Consider the following 18,215-nt stretch of genomic DNA (forward strand, 5'->3'; position numbering starts at 1 on the left):
TAAACTTTTTTTAAACATTTTATATTTATTTTTCTGTTGTTTTTAAAATTTTTAAATGTTTTTAAAATTTTCTTAAATACCTATGAAAAAAGGATTCAAGAAAATAAATTACAAATGGGAACTGTAAGCATTAGATGGCTGTTTCTGATTTTCTCTACATTTAGTATAGACACAAACATGAACCTTGAAGTGTTAATGAAAATGTGAACTGAACTGTTAGCATAAGCCTAGCACATGGCGTGTCAAGATTCCACTGCTGGGAATTCTGTTAAGTTCCATTTGATCATGAACACTACATCACGGAACACAGGAACACGTGCCAGTACAAGTGGTCCTTGCCCCGTAGTCTCAGATTGTATCTGAAACCCCAGGACCCCAAGGCAACTCTTGAAGCAAAGAATACACTCTGTTATACAATGAAAAATAAACTTTATCTTGATGTAAAAAATCTTTTGAGTGCTCGCTTCGGCAGCACATATACTAAAATCGGAACGATACAGAGAAGATTAGCATGGCCCCTGCGCAAGGATGACGTGCAAAAACCTTTTGAAATCCATGCGTGGCTTTTTCTTTCTCTCTCTTTTAAAATACTTATTATATTTATTGGAAAGGCAGATTTACAGAGAGAAAGAGAGACAGAAATATCTTCTGTCTGCTGGTTCACTGCCCAAGTGGCCGCAATGGCTGAAACTGAGCCAATCTGAAGCCAGGAGCCAGAAACTTCTTTCATATCTCCCATGTGGGTGCAGGGTCCCAAGGCCTCAGGCCACCCTCCACTACTTTCCCAGGCCACAAACAGGGAGCTGGGACTCGAACCAGTGCCCATATGGGATTCTGGCACATGCAAGGCAAAGATGTAACTACTAGGCAATTGCGTAGGACCCTTTTATAATGATTTATTTATTTTTATTGGGAAGGCAGCTCAGATTTCCAGAGAGAAAGAGAGACAAAGGGGAAGATCTTCCATTTGTTGACTTACTCCTCAAATGACTGCAATGGCTGGCTGGGAGCCTCCTCCAGGGCTCCCATGTAGATGTAGGGTCCCAAGGCTTTGGGCCATCCTCTGCTGCTTTCCCAGGCCATAAGCAAGGAGCTGGATAGAAAGTGGAGCAGCCAGAACATGAACCATACCCATATGGGATCCAAGTACTTGCAAGGTGAGGATTTAGCCAGTTGAGCCATTGCCCTGGGCTCAGTAGCTTTTTCATAATGCACATCTCCACGGAATTTTGAATATTTGTCATGCATTATTGCATATTAAAACTTTTTTTTTAAGCTGAAAGTTACTTTCTCTGTTTAGTCACTGCTCGGGCACTTTGTCCACTGTACATAATGAAGAAGTAGGACTGCAGTCTTCGTTGAAGGTTTTAAGTTTTACTAATTAAAAGTATCCCTTTGCATTTTAATGAATTTTGGTCAATCTGTTTTGTTTCATTTTCTTGCAAAGTATGTTTTTCTTATTTCCTGATTCATATATGCTTATTTATTTATATTAGAACTTTTCATTATGGAAAATTTCAAACATCCAAAAGTTGAAATAAAAGTAAAATGACTCTTTCTGTATTCTTTAGCCATAAGTTGGTGAAATATTTAAAAAATTTTATTTTTGATGATGTTTACATAGTTGATTAGGGTGGGAAGGGTCGAGGATTAGGGGAAAGTGGGTGAGACCATTGTTTCCAGTTTCCTAACCGCTTCAGTACCTGGAAAAAGTTGGTGAAAACTTCAATTAAGGGCTCATGTGGTGTAGCTGGTTAAGCCACCACTGGCAACAGCAGCAGCCTACACCGGAGTGTCAATTGGAATCCCAGCTGCTCTGCGTCCGACACAGCTCCCTGCTACTCTATGCTTTGGAAGGCAATGGAAGATGGCCCAAATGTTTGGGCTCCTGTCACGCACGTGGAAAACCCAGAGTTCTTGGCTCCTGGTTTTGCCCTGGCCCAGACTTGGGCAACAAATCAGTGGGTGGAAGATTTTCTCTGTCATTATGTCTCCTCCTCTCTGTCTTTCAAATAAATGAATGTTTAGGAATTTTTTTCAACTCATGGGCCAATCTCGTTTTACATTTACCTCTTACTCCTCCATTATTCGTATTATTTTGAAGCAGTCCCAGATGTCATAAGGTTTCATGTATGATTTTTCAGTTACGTATCACTAAAAAGTAGCAACTCTTAGAAACAGGACCATAATTCTATTATCGCATCTGGGCATTCATAGGCATTCCTGCCGTCGCCAGCTGTCCATGTTCACACTTCCCAGGTGTTTTTGTGATTTTTGTTTGTTGGCTGGTTTTAGCGTGCATGCGAATCACAATCCGAAGGAAGACGATAACGTTTCAAAATTAGTTAATTAATTAATTATGGGAGAGCACAGGGGAGAGCACAGCGGGGTGGTTCACCTTCCTGACATTGGGTGGCTGGGGGAGCTGGGACCCCACATGGGACCCAACCACTCGGGACATCACCCCTGCCTCCCAGGGTCCACATGGATAGGAAGTTGGAGTAAGGAGCTAGAGCCATGGCCAGGTAAGAGAATCCAGGTACTCCCAAGTGGCCTGTGGGCGCCTCAACAGGTGCCTTGACCCCCAGGTCAAATGCCCTCCTCTACCCTGAACAAAGCTCTTTGGACTCAGCCAGTGAATCACAGGAGGCACTGCCGTGCTTTCTGTGGGTGCAGAAGAAACTGGCTCTTCAGCTCAGGAGCCTCTGTGCCCCTCGGCTTGCGTGCTGCACAGTGAGCCTGTGCCAAGGTTATTCTGGCTGGAGCTTCTGAGTATTTAGAACCGAACCATTGGGATCTGCCTTAGCCTCTCTGTAGTGTCCTGCACGGGTTAAATGGCTTATTATGCCCTGGGTCCCAATGGCCCCAAATCTGATGAGCCGGGAACACACATCGTCACTTACCGTTTTTTGCTTCTTAAGTTTTTTTGCTGTTTGGTTTTAAAAATATTTATTTTCATTTCTTTTTTAAAAAGATTTATTTATTAATTTTTTTTTTTACAAAGTGGGATATACAGAGAGGAGGAGAGACAGAGAGAAAGATCTTCTGTCCGATGATTCACTCCCCAAGTGAGCCGCGACGGCCGGTGTTGTGCTTATCTGGAGCCAGGAGCCAGGAACCTCCTCCAGGTCTCCCACATGGGTGCAGGGTCTCAAAGCATTGGGCCGTCCTTGACTTCTTTCCCAGGCCACAAGCAGGGAACTGGATGGGAAGTGGAGCTGCCGGGATTAGAACCGTCACCCATATGGGATCCCGGGGTGTTCAAGGCAAGGACTTTAGCCACTAGGCCACTGTGCCGGACCCAAAAATATTTATTTTCATTTCAAAGGAATATTTACAGAGAGAAGAAGAGACAGAGAGGGAAAGATCTTCCATCTGCTGGTTCACTCCCCAAATGGCTGCAATAGCCAGAGTTGAACTGATCTGAAACCAGGAGCTTCTTCCGGGTCTCCCACGCAGATGCAGGTTCCCAAGGCTTTGAGCCATCCTCCACTGTTTTCCCAGGCCACAAGCAGGGAGCTGGATGGGAAGTGGAGCAGCTGGAAGATCAGCCAGTTGAGCCACCACAGCAGCCCTATCTTCTCCCATTTTGTAACGGGATTGTTGTTTTTCTGTTGTTGAGTTATTTTGGATTTCCTGATATATTCTGGTTATTAATCTATTTTTTTTTTTTTTTGGCTAAGTAACTTTTTCCTCCCACACTGTCAGATACCCTTAACTCTATATTATTAGTTGTTTTGGGGATCTTATCTAAAAAATCATTTTTTTACACCAGCATCATGAAGTGTTGCCTGTTTCCTTCTAGGAGTTGCGTCACTTCAGGCCTCACAGTGAGGGCTGTGGTCCACCTGGGATTGGTTCTTGTATATGGTGACAGCAGGAACCTTTCATTCTTACACATATTTCTTGTCCAGCTTTCTAGTTCAATGCAACAAATGGAAGATCCTTTTTCCAACATATGCTCTTGGTGCCTTTATCAAAAATCAGGTGTTTTTAAAATAAAACATGGATAAGTTCTGGGTGTTCTATTCTATTCCAGGGGTCTATCAGGTGTGTGTGTGTGTGTGTGTGTGTGTGTGTGTGTGTGTGTGTGTTTTCAATAGGACAACTTCAGCATAGTTTTACAATCACTGTGAAAAGAACAGCAAAGCCACAGAAGACTTGGTGCCTCAAAGCTTATCTGTGTGGTCATACTTAGCTTGACTCACACTGTTTTGCATACCTTTTTTCACAGAGTGTTGCAGTATTCCCAAGTTGTTGGAAAATTAATTCCCTTATTCTTGTTTCAAGTCCAGATTTCATTTTTTAACCGCTAGGTGGAGCTGGGATCCTATTTAGTATTCTCTAAAACTTGAAGTTTTGATGGTTTTGGAACAGGCAGTCCAGCTTTCAAAAACTTCAGAATATTTCTCGTGAGAAGTAAAAACAGCCAACAGTTTTTAACTCCCTTTCTCCCTCCTTTCTCACTGGGAAAGGAGTAGGGAAATGTACTGAATGATTTACAGACCATGTTTCTATGAGATTCCATCTGCCTCACCAGACCAAAGCATCACAGCCACACTTGACGTGAGAATTCAGAGTGATCCCAGCTTCATGCCTGCACCTTGACACCTCCAGGTTAGGAGGTCTCAGAGGTCTAGGGAAGCTTCCATCTCCTGCTCAGACTGTCCCATAAAGCTGAGTGTTGACTCTTCAGGACCCAATGGTTTTTAAGTGAAATCACTTTAAGACTTAAGATAATAAATATTTTATATGTTTATATATTTTTGTCTTCCTGGAAGGCAGACAAGGTATGGGGAAATGTATCATCCATCTGTTGGTTCACTCCCCATATATCTGAGAGAGCCAGGCCCGGGCAAGATCAGAGCCTGAGTCTGTCGGAGGCAGCAGGGGCCCGAGAACTTGTGTCATCATGCAGTGCCTCTCAGGATGCATCCACTGGGAGCTGGATGGGAAGTGGAGGAGCTGGGACTCGAACCAGGTACTCTGCAATTGGAGCTGGGCATCCCAAGTGGGGGCCTAACCCTTGGTGCTATAATACCTGTTCCTCAAGATAACAGTGGATAAACTTCAAGGATTATAAACTTCAAGGATTATAAACTCCGCCTCCCAGTCCACTGCTGAAGAAGCTGCTTCTCTGTGTGTTTCTTCTTTCTTGAAATCCCAACAGCGACAGTTCTCTTAGGCAGAGCAGGCAGTGTGAGGCGTGCCCGTAGTCAAACTCCTTGAATATCAAGTTGGCTGGGAACAAAGTAAAACTTTTTTTATTTTTATTTTTTAATCAAAATGATTTGCAATGGTTATATCTGATTTTAACTTCTCTCATTTGGGGCACTGAGGGATGAGCTGCCCGCATTACAATAAGTATTCTAAATTAGGAAGCTTGTATCATGTCTTATGGCCTTGAGCAGAAATTTGAAAGTTCACAGAAAACTCCTATTTGCATCCTTAGTTTAAGTTTTGAAAACTGGCTCAAGGGTCTGGCACGGTAGCCTAGTGGCTAAAGTTCTCGCCTTGCACATGCTGGGATCCCATATGGGTGCCCAGCTGCCCTGCTTCCCATCCAACTCCCTGCTTGTGGCCTGGGAAAGCAGTTGAGGATGGCCCAAAGCCTTGGGACCCAGCACCTGCATGGGAGACCTAGAAGAAGTTCTTGGCTCCTGGCTTCGGATTAGTTCATCTCCGGCCGTTGCATCCACTTGGGGAGTGAATAAGCAGATGGAAGATCTTCCTCTTTGTCTCTCCTCCTCTCTGTATATATGACTTTCCAATAAAAATAAATAAATCTTTAAAAAGTACTTAATTGCTAATGGGTCCTCATAGCACATTTATAATAAAAATTATAGAATGAAAAGTTGTTCTATGAATTTTCTGAATGACCTATGTTTCCATAAAAGGATTCTAAATGTCTTTTGTGCTGATACAGGGCTTTCCTTGATAGAAAAGAATACCATGTAATTTAAACATTCCACACCAACAGGCAGCTGGGCCTGGGTGGCAGAGTTAGCACAGCAGCTCTGGCTGCTGTGTGGGCTGGCAGGTGTCTGGGAAGGCAGAGCTCTGAGTGCGGTGGCAGCAAGGAACTCTCCACCCCCAGGCCTGACAGGAGTGGCCGCGCCCCACTGTGTGAATGAGGTGCTTTATGCTGAGCACCCACTTCCCTCTGGGGTTCTGTCACTTTGCTGTGTTCCAAGCACAGGGTCCCTATGTGGTCAGCTCCGGGATGGTTAAGTTTAGGTGCCAACTTGAGTGGACTAGGTGAGACCCCGAGAGCTGATGAGGCGTTGTCTCTGGGTTCACTGTGCTGGCTGCCTAAAGGCAGTAGTGTTTGAATGAGCAGGCTAAGTAAGGAGGGTCTTCCCTTGGCCAAGGTGAGCAGGTGCCATCCCATGGCCGATGGAGCAGGCAGAGCCAACAGACGCAGGATAGTTTTTTGGATTCGGCCTGAGCTGTGTGCTGACTGACTTCCTGGCTCCCCATCCTGCAGGTGCCACGTGCAGGCCTGCTGAGCCTGTGTGGTTGAATGAGCAAATCCCATAGTAAACCCTGTCAATATGACTTCAGCGGCAGGTTCAGAGTCTGCTCTGTCTGGGGTTATTGGGGCAATGGCTCGCCTCCTTGCTGGGGAGGACACGGAATGACCTGGACATCTACAATGACACTAAGCCAATTTTAGGAGTCCTCTGTCAGCTGCCCTCATACTCGACACGGAGACCTGGTCACCATCAAAAAGCTTATTTCTCCAGGCCTGAGCGAGACAATGGTGATATCTCCCCAAGTTTTTCCTTGGATCAAATGAACACCTAACTCTTGAAGCCTCAGCAGGGCTGTCTCCCCCTGAAGGAGAAAGGAAGATGGTGATACAAACTGAGGCAGCACTCCGGAGCCTGGAGAACTTGAGAAGCAGGAAGCACATCAGAGCAGGATGCAGAGACAGCAGGCGGGTCGCGGGCACAGAGCTGCTGTGCTGCCACCTCCTGGGGCTGGTGAGCGCTGGGTAGCAGGACAGCCGACAGCCTCAGCTCAAAGACCCTGCGAAGAAGGATGGGAAACCACAGCAAAGCGTCGGACCTCAGAGACTGCCCTTCCTTTCCCTCTAAGGGCCCAGGAAGGAAGGACTTTCTGAGGGGCCATGTGCTCGCCCCTCAGACACTGGGATGACCTTTCTGGGACTCCTCCTACAATGAGGCCAAGTACAGCTAGCCGCTGACATCTTCCATAGCTCAAAGTGGGCTGGGGGGAAACCTCTGGGAGTTCATGCTCACCCCTGGTCACGTCCTGAATACAAGGTATGCTCTAGATGCCCCCACACTCATCTTACGAAGAAGGAAGAAGGAAGCAGAAATACCCCCCAGGTGGGTGTGCGGCCCAGCAGCTAAGACCCCCGTGTCCTTCACCAGAATGCCTGTGCTCAGTCCCTGCCTCCAGCTGCTGCCTCTGCTTCCGGCCAGTGCACACACCCCAGGAGGCAGTGGTGATGGCTCCAGAAACTGAGTTCCTGACACCCACGTGACAGAGCTGGACTGAGTTCCTGGCTTTGACCTCAGGCTGGCTCAGAGCCACTGTGGGCTTTGAGGAGTGACCCAAAAGAAAGAAGTTCTGCTCCTTGTGACGGACTGTACTACAGTAACAACATGGGGAAGGAAAGTCAGGGGTGGGAATTGGGGGAGGGGAGAAATCCCAGACTCTATGGAATTATACCATAAAAACAAAAAATTCAAAGTAAAAATAAAAAGGAAGTTCTGTCATATTAAAAAAAAGAAGAAGAAGATGAATAAGAAGAAGGAAAAATCACCTGTTGGTTGAAGTCCTCGTTGTCCTGAAACAAAAGCAAAAGGAAATATGTGGCCAATTATTGAAAAAAAACAAAGAATAATGAGATCTTAGAAAAAAATCCTACAGGTAGAATATCACTTATCCACAGTGGTTGGGGCCTCAGTGATTAGAATTTAGAATTTTTAAAAGATTTGTTACCTGAGGTACCTGCCCTCCCCCGCTGCCAAAAAACAATCTAGAGTACTAGTATACATGCAATGAGATAGTTTGGGGAATGAAACCCAAATATAAACACAAAATTCATGTATATGTTATGCACATGGTTTGAAGATAATTTTATATGATCCTTTTAATAAATCTATGCACAAAATTGCCACACTCATGGTCAGATGCGCAATTTTTCACATGTGTCATGCCAATGTTCAGAAAGATTCCAGTTTGGGAGTATTTTGGAGATTGGGATTTTGTAGTAGGGATTCTCAGTGTGCACAAACACCTGCCTCTGGCCCCCCATGTCACCAGGAACGAGTGTTGGGGGCCATCTGTGGGTGTCAGCCTCCTTGCACGTGAATGGACACTCGCAGGGCACGGAGCCAGGAGGCTCAGCCATTGCACTGGTCCAGGGTCTTGCTTAGGGCACCCTTCCCTGCCCCATGGGCCGTCCTGGCATTCTTAGACTCTAACTTCCAGGGACTGCTGGGTGCTGGGGTTTCCACTGGCCTAGTCTGACTTCATCACCAAAGGATAAGCAGCAAAGGCATTCTTCTCAACTGGCCGGCTTCTAAAACGAGACCCAGGCTCAGTGGGAGGGAGACGAGCCCCAGCAGCACCTTGCCAGGAGCAGAATCAGACTGCGCCTCTGGGAAGGACAGGCCCACAGTCAGTCACCCCAGCTTGCCACGGCCCCTGGGCCTTGCCTGACAGCCTGGAGTCTGACCTAGCAGACGGGAGAGAAGAGCAGCTATGGCAAGCAGTAGAGGCTGGAGGCTCCGGGTCTCAGGGTGGCTTCTTTCAGCTGCAGCCTTTAGCCACTGCCCCTCAGATCAGTCTCCAAGGTCATGGACTGAGAGCTGAGGCCCATTCCCATGTCTAAAGGTCAGTCCTGCAGGGGAACCGCCTATTGAAATTTTCTGATAAGGAGAGATTCTCTAGGCTTCCCCGGGACAGGGACACATGCCCGTGACAGAATCACTAGATTGTCCTGCTCCCAGCCCACACAACAGCCAGGGGGGGGTTGGTTAGGGTACACATGGTTGGGCAGAGGCTGGGCGGCTAAGCCCAGGGTGCAGACACGTGGACCCCCAAGCCCGGGAACTCGCGAGTCACTCACTCCAGTCCACCGTGATGGGACTGTCCAGGCTGGGGTGCTCCATGTGGCAGGTGTACACGTCCCCTGCACGAGGGTTCATCTCCAACATCACCAGGATCTGGAAGGTCCAGTCCCTATTCCGGATCAGGTTGGTGGACACAACCCCATCTGTTTCTTCCTGTCCGTTCAGGAACCACCGGACTTGAAGGTCTCCTGGGTAGAAATCTGTCACGTGGCAGATGAGCAGGTGTTGGTGCTGCGAGGATCCCTTCTTGGAGGGGGAGATGTTCACTTTAGGCTGGACTGGGAGTGGGGGACAGAAGCTTGTCAGGTCACCAGAGCAGCCAAACTTGAGCACTCAGCTACTTCCCCCAGCAAATGGATTTCTAGGTGGGAAACAATCACCCTCTAAGCCATGTGAAGACAGAGGATGGCAACCGGGGCAGGAAACAGAATAAGACATTCAAGTATGAGGCCTGAAGAGCAAGAAGGGCTCAGAACCAGCCAGATACCTGCTACCAACCAGTATCCTTACACAGAAATAAACAACCAGGAAGGTCACACAATCCCACCAAGACCATCCTGGAGCCAGACTCCCTGTGTATGCAGCCAATGTCATTCCTGGGACCTTGTGTCCAGAAATCCTGACTTAGGGAACGGGGCAGCTCGTGTGCCATTCTTCAACAACCGCTGTGTCCCATTCTTGGCCACTAGCACGAACACACACAAGCTGAGACACAGACCCACCATCCTCAGCCCTTTCCCGTCAGAAGCCTGGCCTTTGGCCACGCTGGTCCGATTCCGTAGAGGGGGTCCCAGGGTCTCTCCCTCCTTCGGGCACCCTTTTGGCCTCGCCTCAGCGCCAGGAACTCCTGCTGGATGTTCCAGTTCTTGATCGTCTCCCGGCCCAGCTCAGAAACGGCCTGAAACGTCCCCACAGCACTGTCCAACTGGACCAACTCCTTGTTGTAAATGTAGCGCTCCAAGAAGCTGCGCGTCCCATTGGAATCACAGCAGTCATTCCTCCGCTGGTACGCATACAGCTCTGCGCGGGGCGGGTGGCGTTTAGCCAATGATTGCTTGCACCTACCCTGGTTCCCTGGTTCCCAGGCTCCTCTGCCCTCCAGCCCGCTCCAGGGAACAGGGTCCACTACAATCTTCTCTGGGGCTTAAGTTTCAGAGGAAACTCTCGAACCAGAGGTCCCCAGGTCAGCTTTCCCTGCTGCCATGTTGTTCAGTCTTCTGCCTCTCCACCTTCCTTTGCTCCCTGCCCCCATCTCTGGGCTGCTTCATTGTGTTGAGGGCTGTTGTCACTTCTCCTCTGTAGATTCATATGTGTCATCAGCAATAGTTGAGATGTGACCACATCCTCCTTTCTGGAATTTTCTCTTATCCCTAGTCTCATATGAGCATCTTCCTCCTTGTATTCTTCTCATTTCTGGATATTCTTTTGGGAGATGTCTTTGCTAGAATATAGGACCATACATTGAGACCTCTGATCCATTTTTCTTGGGGGGCTCAACCCAAACTTGCACCTGTACCCTCAAGAGGCACTCTCATGGTGCACGGCACTGAGACGAGGTCTGTCCACGATCTCACTCGCCCTCTCCCTGGCTAACTCTGTCTCACCAAGGCTCAGACTCAGCGTTTTATCTTCTCTCCAGCATCCCTCAGCCTCCCTTCCCCCTGTAGTCCTGGTGCCACAACCCTCCCTGATTTTCTCCCGGTTGCTCCGGCTTCCGTGTGCTGATTCCTGGGGACCCTCACGGCCTTCCTGAAGTTCCAGCCTGCTTGTCTTTCCCTGTGCTGCTGCCCTCACCTACCCCCTCATCACTACTATTAGTATTAGTAGTATATATTTTTAAATATTCATTTTTAAAAATGTAGTTTGAAAGATAGAGTTATAGAAAGAGAATTAGAGACAAAGAGAGAGGAGCTTCCATTCTCTGCTTCACTCCCTAGATAGTCGCAACAGCCAGAACTGCCATCCGCTGGTTCCCTCCCTGTGTGGCTGCAACACCCAGGGCTAGGCCAGGTTGAAGCCAGGAGCTAAAAGGTTTTTTTCTGGGTCTCTAATATGGGCACATCAGTCCAAGAACTGGTACATTATCAGGGATCTGGACTGGACGTGGAACAGCTGGAGCTCAAGCTGGTGCCCATGTGGGATGCTGGTGCCACATCCCACTCACTACACCACAGCACACTCTTCTGCCTTCTTCCTCCTCACACAGTGGACCACGTGTCCATGTATGCAGAGTTTGTCCAAACACACAGACCTTCGGGGGAGTACATGTTTGAGTTTGATGAGGATGAGCAGTTCTATGTGGACTTGGATAATAAGGAGATGGAGTGGCACCTGCCGGAGTGCATTCATGCCTTTGACTTTGATGCTTGGAGGGGTATTGCTGACATTGTCATGGCAAGGAAGAACCTGAACACCCTGATCCAACGCTCCAAACACACCCGGGCCACAAATGGTACTGCCTACCTCTGCTCACTCTTCCACAGCCCAGCTGAAGGGGAAGTGGGGACCCCCTGCCTCTCAGGGACAGAGACAGCATCCAGTGTCTGAGCAGCATTTTGCTCGCACTGCTGGGGTGTGGCCCATGGGAGCATGTGCTTTCTTACTCGGGAGTGGGGTTGGGGTCAGCTGCATGAGAGGTGGTGACCCTGGCCTGGGAGTCCCCAGGGGTTGGATTGCAAGCGGTGACCCTGTATTTGGAGAATATAAGTCTGTAGATGGAGCGGTCCTTGAGATTCAGCCAAAGACCATAGACCGTCTGGGTCCTGTCTGCCCCTCCAGAGGCCCCCGAAGTGACTGTGTTTCCCAAGGAGCCTGTGGAGCTGGGCCAGCCCAACACACTCATCTGCCACATCGACAAGTTCTTCCCACCCATGCTCAACGTCACGTGGCTGTGCAATGGGCAGCCGGTCACTGAGGGGGTTGCCAAGAGCATCTTCTTGCCCAGCCCAGAGTTCCGGTTCCACAAGTTCCACTTCCTGACCTTCCTGCCCACGGCTGACGATGTGTATGACTGCAAGGTGGAGCACTGGGGCCTGGAGCGGCCGCTGCTCACACACTGGGGTACGGAGCCCACAGTGGCCAGTGCTGCCTGGTGCCAGGACCCACCTATCCTTGACCCCTGATATCCGTGAGCCCACATCCATCATCATTTTACCCAAACCTTCCATCTCCTGGTTTCCATTACCTTGAGCTGCTGCACCTCAGCTGGGCCCCTGTTCTTGCAACTTCTGACTGCTGCGCTTTGTGCCACAGAACCCCAGGAGCCTGCCTGTGTGCCTGAGACCACGGAGACTGTGCTCTGTGCTCTGGGCTTGGTGGTGGGTCTGGTGGGGGTCGCCATTGGCACCGTCATCCTGAGGACCAAGTGACCCTGCAGCAGCCCTGGGAGGCATTCTGGAAGTATCCATATGAGGTTGGCAGGGAAAAGGGGAGGCTTGTGATAGGGTGGTGTGTGGGACAGGGAAGGCGTCTTATCTGAGTTAGCATGGAGCTGGAGCCTGGAGCTTCCTCAGTGTGTCCCACCTAAGCGCAGGGGCCCAAGCACTTGGTCCATCTTCTGCTGCTTTTTTTTATAGAGGATACCAGAGGTACAGGTGGATGCTTAGCTTGCTATGCCTCTGCGCCAGCCCCGTATTCCTCCCTCTTTTTCATGCCCAAATGGCTTTTTTTTCTAGCCTCCTCTTAGCTTTTCTTGTATATTTCCTACTGAAGAACTTTCCACATTGCCCCTGGGGTGGTTTCTTGGTCTTACTTTTTCTTTAGCAATTCTTTTTTTTGAAGATTTATTTTGTTCTATTTTTTATTGGAAAGAGATTTACAGAGAGAAGGAGAGACAGAAAGATCTTCCATCCACTGGTTCACTCCCCAAGTGGTTGCAATGGTTGGAGCTGAGCTGATTTAAAGCCAAGAGCTTCTTCTGAGTCTACCATGCGAGTACAGGGTCCCAAGGCTTTGGAACATCCTCCACTGCTCTCCTAGCCTGGATGGGAGGAGGAGCAGCCGGGCACGAACTGCCACCTATATAGGATCCTGGCAGATGCAAGGAGAGGATTTAACCACTAGGCTACCAGTGCCAGGCCCTCTGATTGATTCTTTATTTCTTTATTATTTGAAAGGGAGAGAGAGAGAGAGAGAGAGAGAGAGAGAGAGAGAGAGAGGGACCTTCCATCTGCGGGTTCACTCCCACATGGCAGGGACAGGCTGGAGCCAGGAGCCAGGCTCTCCACCTAGGTTTCTCACATGGGTGGCAGGAATCCAGCCTCTAGGACCATCTTCCACTGCTTTCCAGGCTCATCCTCAGGAAGCTGGATCTGGAGCAGAGCAGCTGGGACGTGAATTGGTGCTCTGATATGGGGTGCTGGGGTCGCAAGTGCAGCTTGGCCCACTGTGCCACCACAGTGGCCTCACAATGATTCCTCAGGTGCAGGAGTCCTGCTTGCTACCCCGCTCACTGCATAATTCGTCCTACTACTGAAACCCAAGGTTTTGCCAGATTCACTGGTTTCTGGTTTTGACTTCCTACTGTCGGTGCTTTTTCTTTTAACTGTGATCTAGAGGATATCTGTAAAAGCTACTCAAAACAACATTCGATGTAGTCACTGATTAGCAAAGCAAACTCCAATAGAAGTAGCACCAAGGTCAAGACCACTGGCAGCAGCCATGAGACCCCTGATGGTCAGCAGGTGACCAGACGTTTTTTGGGGGTCCATAATGTCTAACACAGGTCCTAGCACATGGCAGGCCCCCAGTAAAGTCTCTGGTAGATGTCTGCTATTATTTATTTAGCATGTTCTGACCACACACGTCCAACCTTCAAGGCTTCCCACACGTTTGAAGTCAGACGCAGCCTCGTGACGCGTGTCACACAGCAAGATGTGGAAGTGACATGTGGACCGGCAGGACCATCCACGACTCACCAGGTTCCCTTCTCTCAGCTCGGTGATCTCGGGAGCCGATGCAGGGAGCACAGCCTCCCTACTTCTTCTACAGGAAATGCACACAGCGAGGAGCTGGAAGAGATGCTAGAGAGGCAGAGAGGCAGGGACACTGGGAGAATGTTTCATCACATCAATCCTGGGATCAAACGCTTCAGAAGGGGCCAGGGTCGTGGTGCAGCACGTTGAGCGGATGTCTGTGATCTGGCATCCCGTGTGGGAACGCTGACTGGAGTCCCCACTGTTTTTCTTGCAATCAAGCTCCATGCTAACGTATCCAGGAACGCAGCATAAGCAGGCCGAAATACCTGGGCCCCTGCCACTCCTGGGAGACCTAGATGCAGTTCTCAGCCTGGCTCCGGCTTGACCCAGCCCAGTCCCAGCGGTTTCAGCCATTTGGGAAGTGAACCAGTGGATGGACTTTCTCTCTCTCCCTTTCCCTCGCTCTCTCTCTCTTTGACCCCATTTCTCTCTTCTTTTCAAATAACTAAATCTTCAAAAAAAAAAAATTGCATTTCTGGAGGAGGAAATGACTGACGTGGTGCCCTGGGTTTCGCCAGCGGCGCTGGCGCCCTCTGGAGGACGGCTCCGTGCAGTGCGCCCGTCTCCTCGCTCCGTCTTCCATCACTCCTGGCTGGGCGCTGGTCCTTGAGGTTCCGAGGGTGTGAACAGACAGGAGCTGCAAGGGGCGGAGAGACTCCTCCTCTGCTTCTCACTGATCGTTACCCGGGCAGCAGCATCTGCTGGGTCAACCATTTTCTCTTTAGGGGCTGAACTGGGATGGCAAATGAAAGGACAGGGGCCACAGTACCAAACTGGGAGTCTTGACGCTGTTTTCTTGTCCTTCTCCAGCGACCAGCTGTGACAGAAGAGCACCTGGGAGGTTCCCCGCCTCAGGTCTGCGTTAAAGCTCCTGACCAGCTTTCCTGACCCTGCACCCCAGCACAGCCATTGGACTGAAGTGCTAAGATCACAGCAGTACTTGTCTGTCTGATCCCATTCGTATGAGTCCCTAGCAAAGAGCTTCTCACATACAGGGTTGTCAATAAATACTGAAATTTGAAGATTGACGCAGTGGCACAGTGGGTTAAGCCTCCATCTGAAACACTGACATTCTCCAGGTCAACTCCTGGTGATTCCACTTCCAGTCTAGCTCTCTGCTGATGTGCTTAGAAGATGGCCAAGTGCTTAGGACCCTGCCTTGCAGTTGGGAGACCTGGATGAAGTTCCAGGCCACTGACTTCAGCCTGGCCTGAGTCCCAGCCATGGCGGCCATTTGGGGAGTAAGGAAGTAGATGGAAAATCTCGCTCTTTCAAACAAATAACTCTCTTACAAATAAATAATTTTTAAAAATTTATTTATTTATTTTTAATGAAAGATACACACAGGGAAAGAGAGACAGAGAAAAAGACCTTCCATCTGCTGATTTATTCCCTAAGTGACCACAACGCCCGGAGCTGTGGTGATCCGAAGCCAGGAGCCAGGAGCCTCTTCTGGATCTCCCATGTGGGTGCAGGCTCCCAAGGTTTTGAGGCTATCCTCAACTGCTTTCCTAGGCCACAAGCAGGAAGCTGGATGGGAGTGAAACAGCTGGAACACAAACCGGCACCCAGTGCATATGGCATCCCGGTGCATGCAGGGCGAGGATTTAGACATTAGGTTACTGTACCAGGTCTCTGAAACAAATCTTTAAAAACTTTTGAAGAGGGGGCCTGGTGCAGTAGCCTAGTGGCTAAAGTTCTCACTTTTAATGCACTGGGATCCCATATGGGTGTTGGTTCTAATCCCAGCTGCACCACTTCCCATCCACCTCTCTCTTGTGGCCTGGGAAAGCAGTCGAGTACAGCCAAAAGCCTTGGGACCCTGCACCCATGTGGGAGACCCAGAAGAGGCTCCTGGCTTCGACTCAGCTCAGCTCCAGCCATTGTGGCCGCTTGGGGAGTGAATCACCGGATGGAAGATCTTTCTCTCTGTTTCTCCTCTTCTCTGTATATTTGACTTTGCAATAAAAATAAATAAATTAAAAAAAATTTTTTGAGGAGAGTCACAGGATTTTCCCGACACTGGATGGTCTCTAGTCCCAGTCCCCTCTGGAACTTGTTCTTATTGCCATGTCACTCCTGAGGAATCCCAGAGCCCAGTGCGCTCCCATGCAGGTCAGAGCAGGTGTGTCTGGGCTGTCTGTGGTTCCGTGGCCTCTCCGCGTCTCTTCAGATCCTCAGTCCCCGGGGAGTGTGAGTTTGTGATCTTGCTGGAAGGCTGGTCCAGAGAACATTCACTCCCTGGGCACCGCCCCAGCCTGCAGTGTGAGCTCCTCGGATGAGGAGGGCGGAGCCTTGGCTTGGTCCTGTACAGCACAGTGTGTCCCAGGCGTCCTGGAAGGCGCTGAGGCTGGGGTGTACGCCTGTGGCCTGAGGACTTCACCCTGGCTTCAAGACTTCATGCAGAATGCTCACAAGCCCTCTCTTTCTGTGAATGGTTATAACCAAACTGACTTTTTGAAGAGTATTTATTTTTATTGGAAAGGCAAATCAGATTTACAGAGTGGAGATCTTCCATTTGATGATTCACTCCCCAAATGGCCACAACAGTTGGAGCTAAGCCACTCTGAAACTAGGAGCCAGGAGCTTCTTCCAGGTCTCCCATGCGGGTGCAGGGTGGCTGCTTTCCCAGGCCACAAGGAGGGAGTGGAGCAGCCGGAACATGAACCGGCACCCATATGGGATCCTGGCACAAGTAGGCAAGGATTAGCCAGTTGAACCAACGTGCTGACTCCCCATACTGTCTTTCTGATGCGTGGGTTCCTCTTGTGATGGCTCTGAAGCCAGAAGGGAAGAGACCACATGTTCTCATCTATTTCCCCGATGCTGTCCTAGGCTCCCTGTGACGCCTGCAGTCACCGCACAAACCAAGGCAGCAGCGTTTTCATTTTCGGCTGCAGGACACCAACGGGGGCAGCGGTGTTTTCACCGGGCCACGTCTCTCCACAGCTTAGCTCAGGGTGAGCAACAAAACAGTACAGGCTTTGGACACACGTCTGTCTCTGCCATGGGCTAGCTGCGGCACCTCCCTAAGGCTCAGAGTCCACACTGTCAGAACCCAGGACTGCGTCCTCTTGCCTAGGTCAGGAGGGATAATCTGACTGCCTTCCCCCTCCCACATTCCCCCTTGTCGTCACCCCTTGTAGACTCCAGCTGTGGCCATCTCTGTACAGAGGCACCCAAGTCGCACTTTTAGCCCGCGTGTGGACAACTGGTCTCAGATCCGCAGGGGTTTTGCAAGGGGAGCTGGGAGAAGGAGCACAGTGGCTCATGGGAACCGTCCAGGGACAAGGGCCGAGAGGCACATGATGGCCAGAAGCTGCTCGTGAGAAGCCAGGCAAGTGGGTGGGATAGAGAATGGCTGGACGCCCACCACAGGCAGCAGGACAGAACATGCTTCATGCTGACAGGAAGCAGGCCTGCTTGCAACCTCCTGAATTCGCGTGGGTTGTAGAGAAGGTGTGTGATTGAGTGTTGTCCATGATGCTTTGGTCTCTTAACAAGGGGTGCATTTCCCACTGTACCAAGTGCTGCGATGGGCGGTCTAGGTGGGCAGATGCATACAAACTGAGAAGATAACAGTTGTATCTTCTTCTTATATTAAATATTTATTTATTGGGCCCAGCGGCGTGGCCTAGCGGCTAAAAGTCCTCGCTTTGAACGTCCCGGGATCCCATATGGGCGCCGGTTCTAATCCCAGCAGCTCCACTTCCCATCCAGCTCCCTGCTTGTGGCCTGGGAAAGCAGTCGAGGACGGCCCAAAGCCTTGGAACCCTGCACCCGCATGGAGGCCTGGAAGAGGTTCCTGGTTCCCGGCATCGGATCGGCACAGCACCGGCCCGTTGCGGCTCACTTGGGGAGTGAATCATCGGATGGAAGATCTTTGTCTCTCCTCCTCTCTGTATATCTGGCTTTCCAATAATAATAAAATCTTAAAAATATATATATTTATTTATTTTATTGGGAAGGCAGATTTACAGAGAGAAAGATCTTCCATCTGCTGGTTTATTCCCCAAGTGGCCACAATGGCTGGTGCTGTGCTGATCTGCAGCCAGGAGTCAGGAGTTTCTTCTGGCACCCCACATAGGTGCAGGGTCCCAAGGCTTTGGGCCATCTTCTACTTCTTTCC

At 49.7% G+C, this 18,215-nt stretch overlaps 1 protein-coding gene and 2 pseudogenes across 1 annotated transcript; 2 read left to right on the forward strand and 1 right to left on the reverse strand.

The window, feature by feature from the left end:
* The first annotated feature begins 456 nt into the window (after window positions 1-456).
* LOC118758390 (U6 spliceosomal RNA) lies at window positions 457-572 on the forward strand (annotated as a pseudogene).
* Window positions 573-8,510: 7,938 nt separating this feature from the next.
* Window positions 8,511-10,645, reverse strand: LOC131481353 (HLA class II histocompatibility antigen, DP beta 1 chain-like; annotated as a pseudogene).
* Window positions 10,644-12,478, forward strand: LOC101516365 (HLA class II histocompatibility antigen, DP alpha 1 chain-like). Its single transcript, XM_058669804.1, has 5 exons — window positions 10,644-10,666; window positions 10,778-10,782; window positions 11,317-11,562; window positions 11,889-12,170; window positions 12,363-12,478. The coding sequence occupies exons 1-5, from the start codon at window positions 10,644-10,646 to the stop codon at window positions 12,476-12,478; spliced, it is 672 nt and encodes a 223-aa protein (XP_058525787.1).
* The last annotated feature ends 5,737 nt before the right edge of the window (window positions 12,479-18,215 follow it).

The sequence above is a fragment of the Ochotona princeps genome, chromosome 1 (assembly GCF_030435755.1).
Source record: "Ochotona princeps isolate mOchPri1 chromosome 1, mOchPri1.hap1, whole genome shotgun sequence".
NCBI lineage: Eukaryota > Metazoa > Chordata > Mammalia > Lagomorpha > Ochotonidae > Ochotona > Ochotona princeps.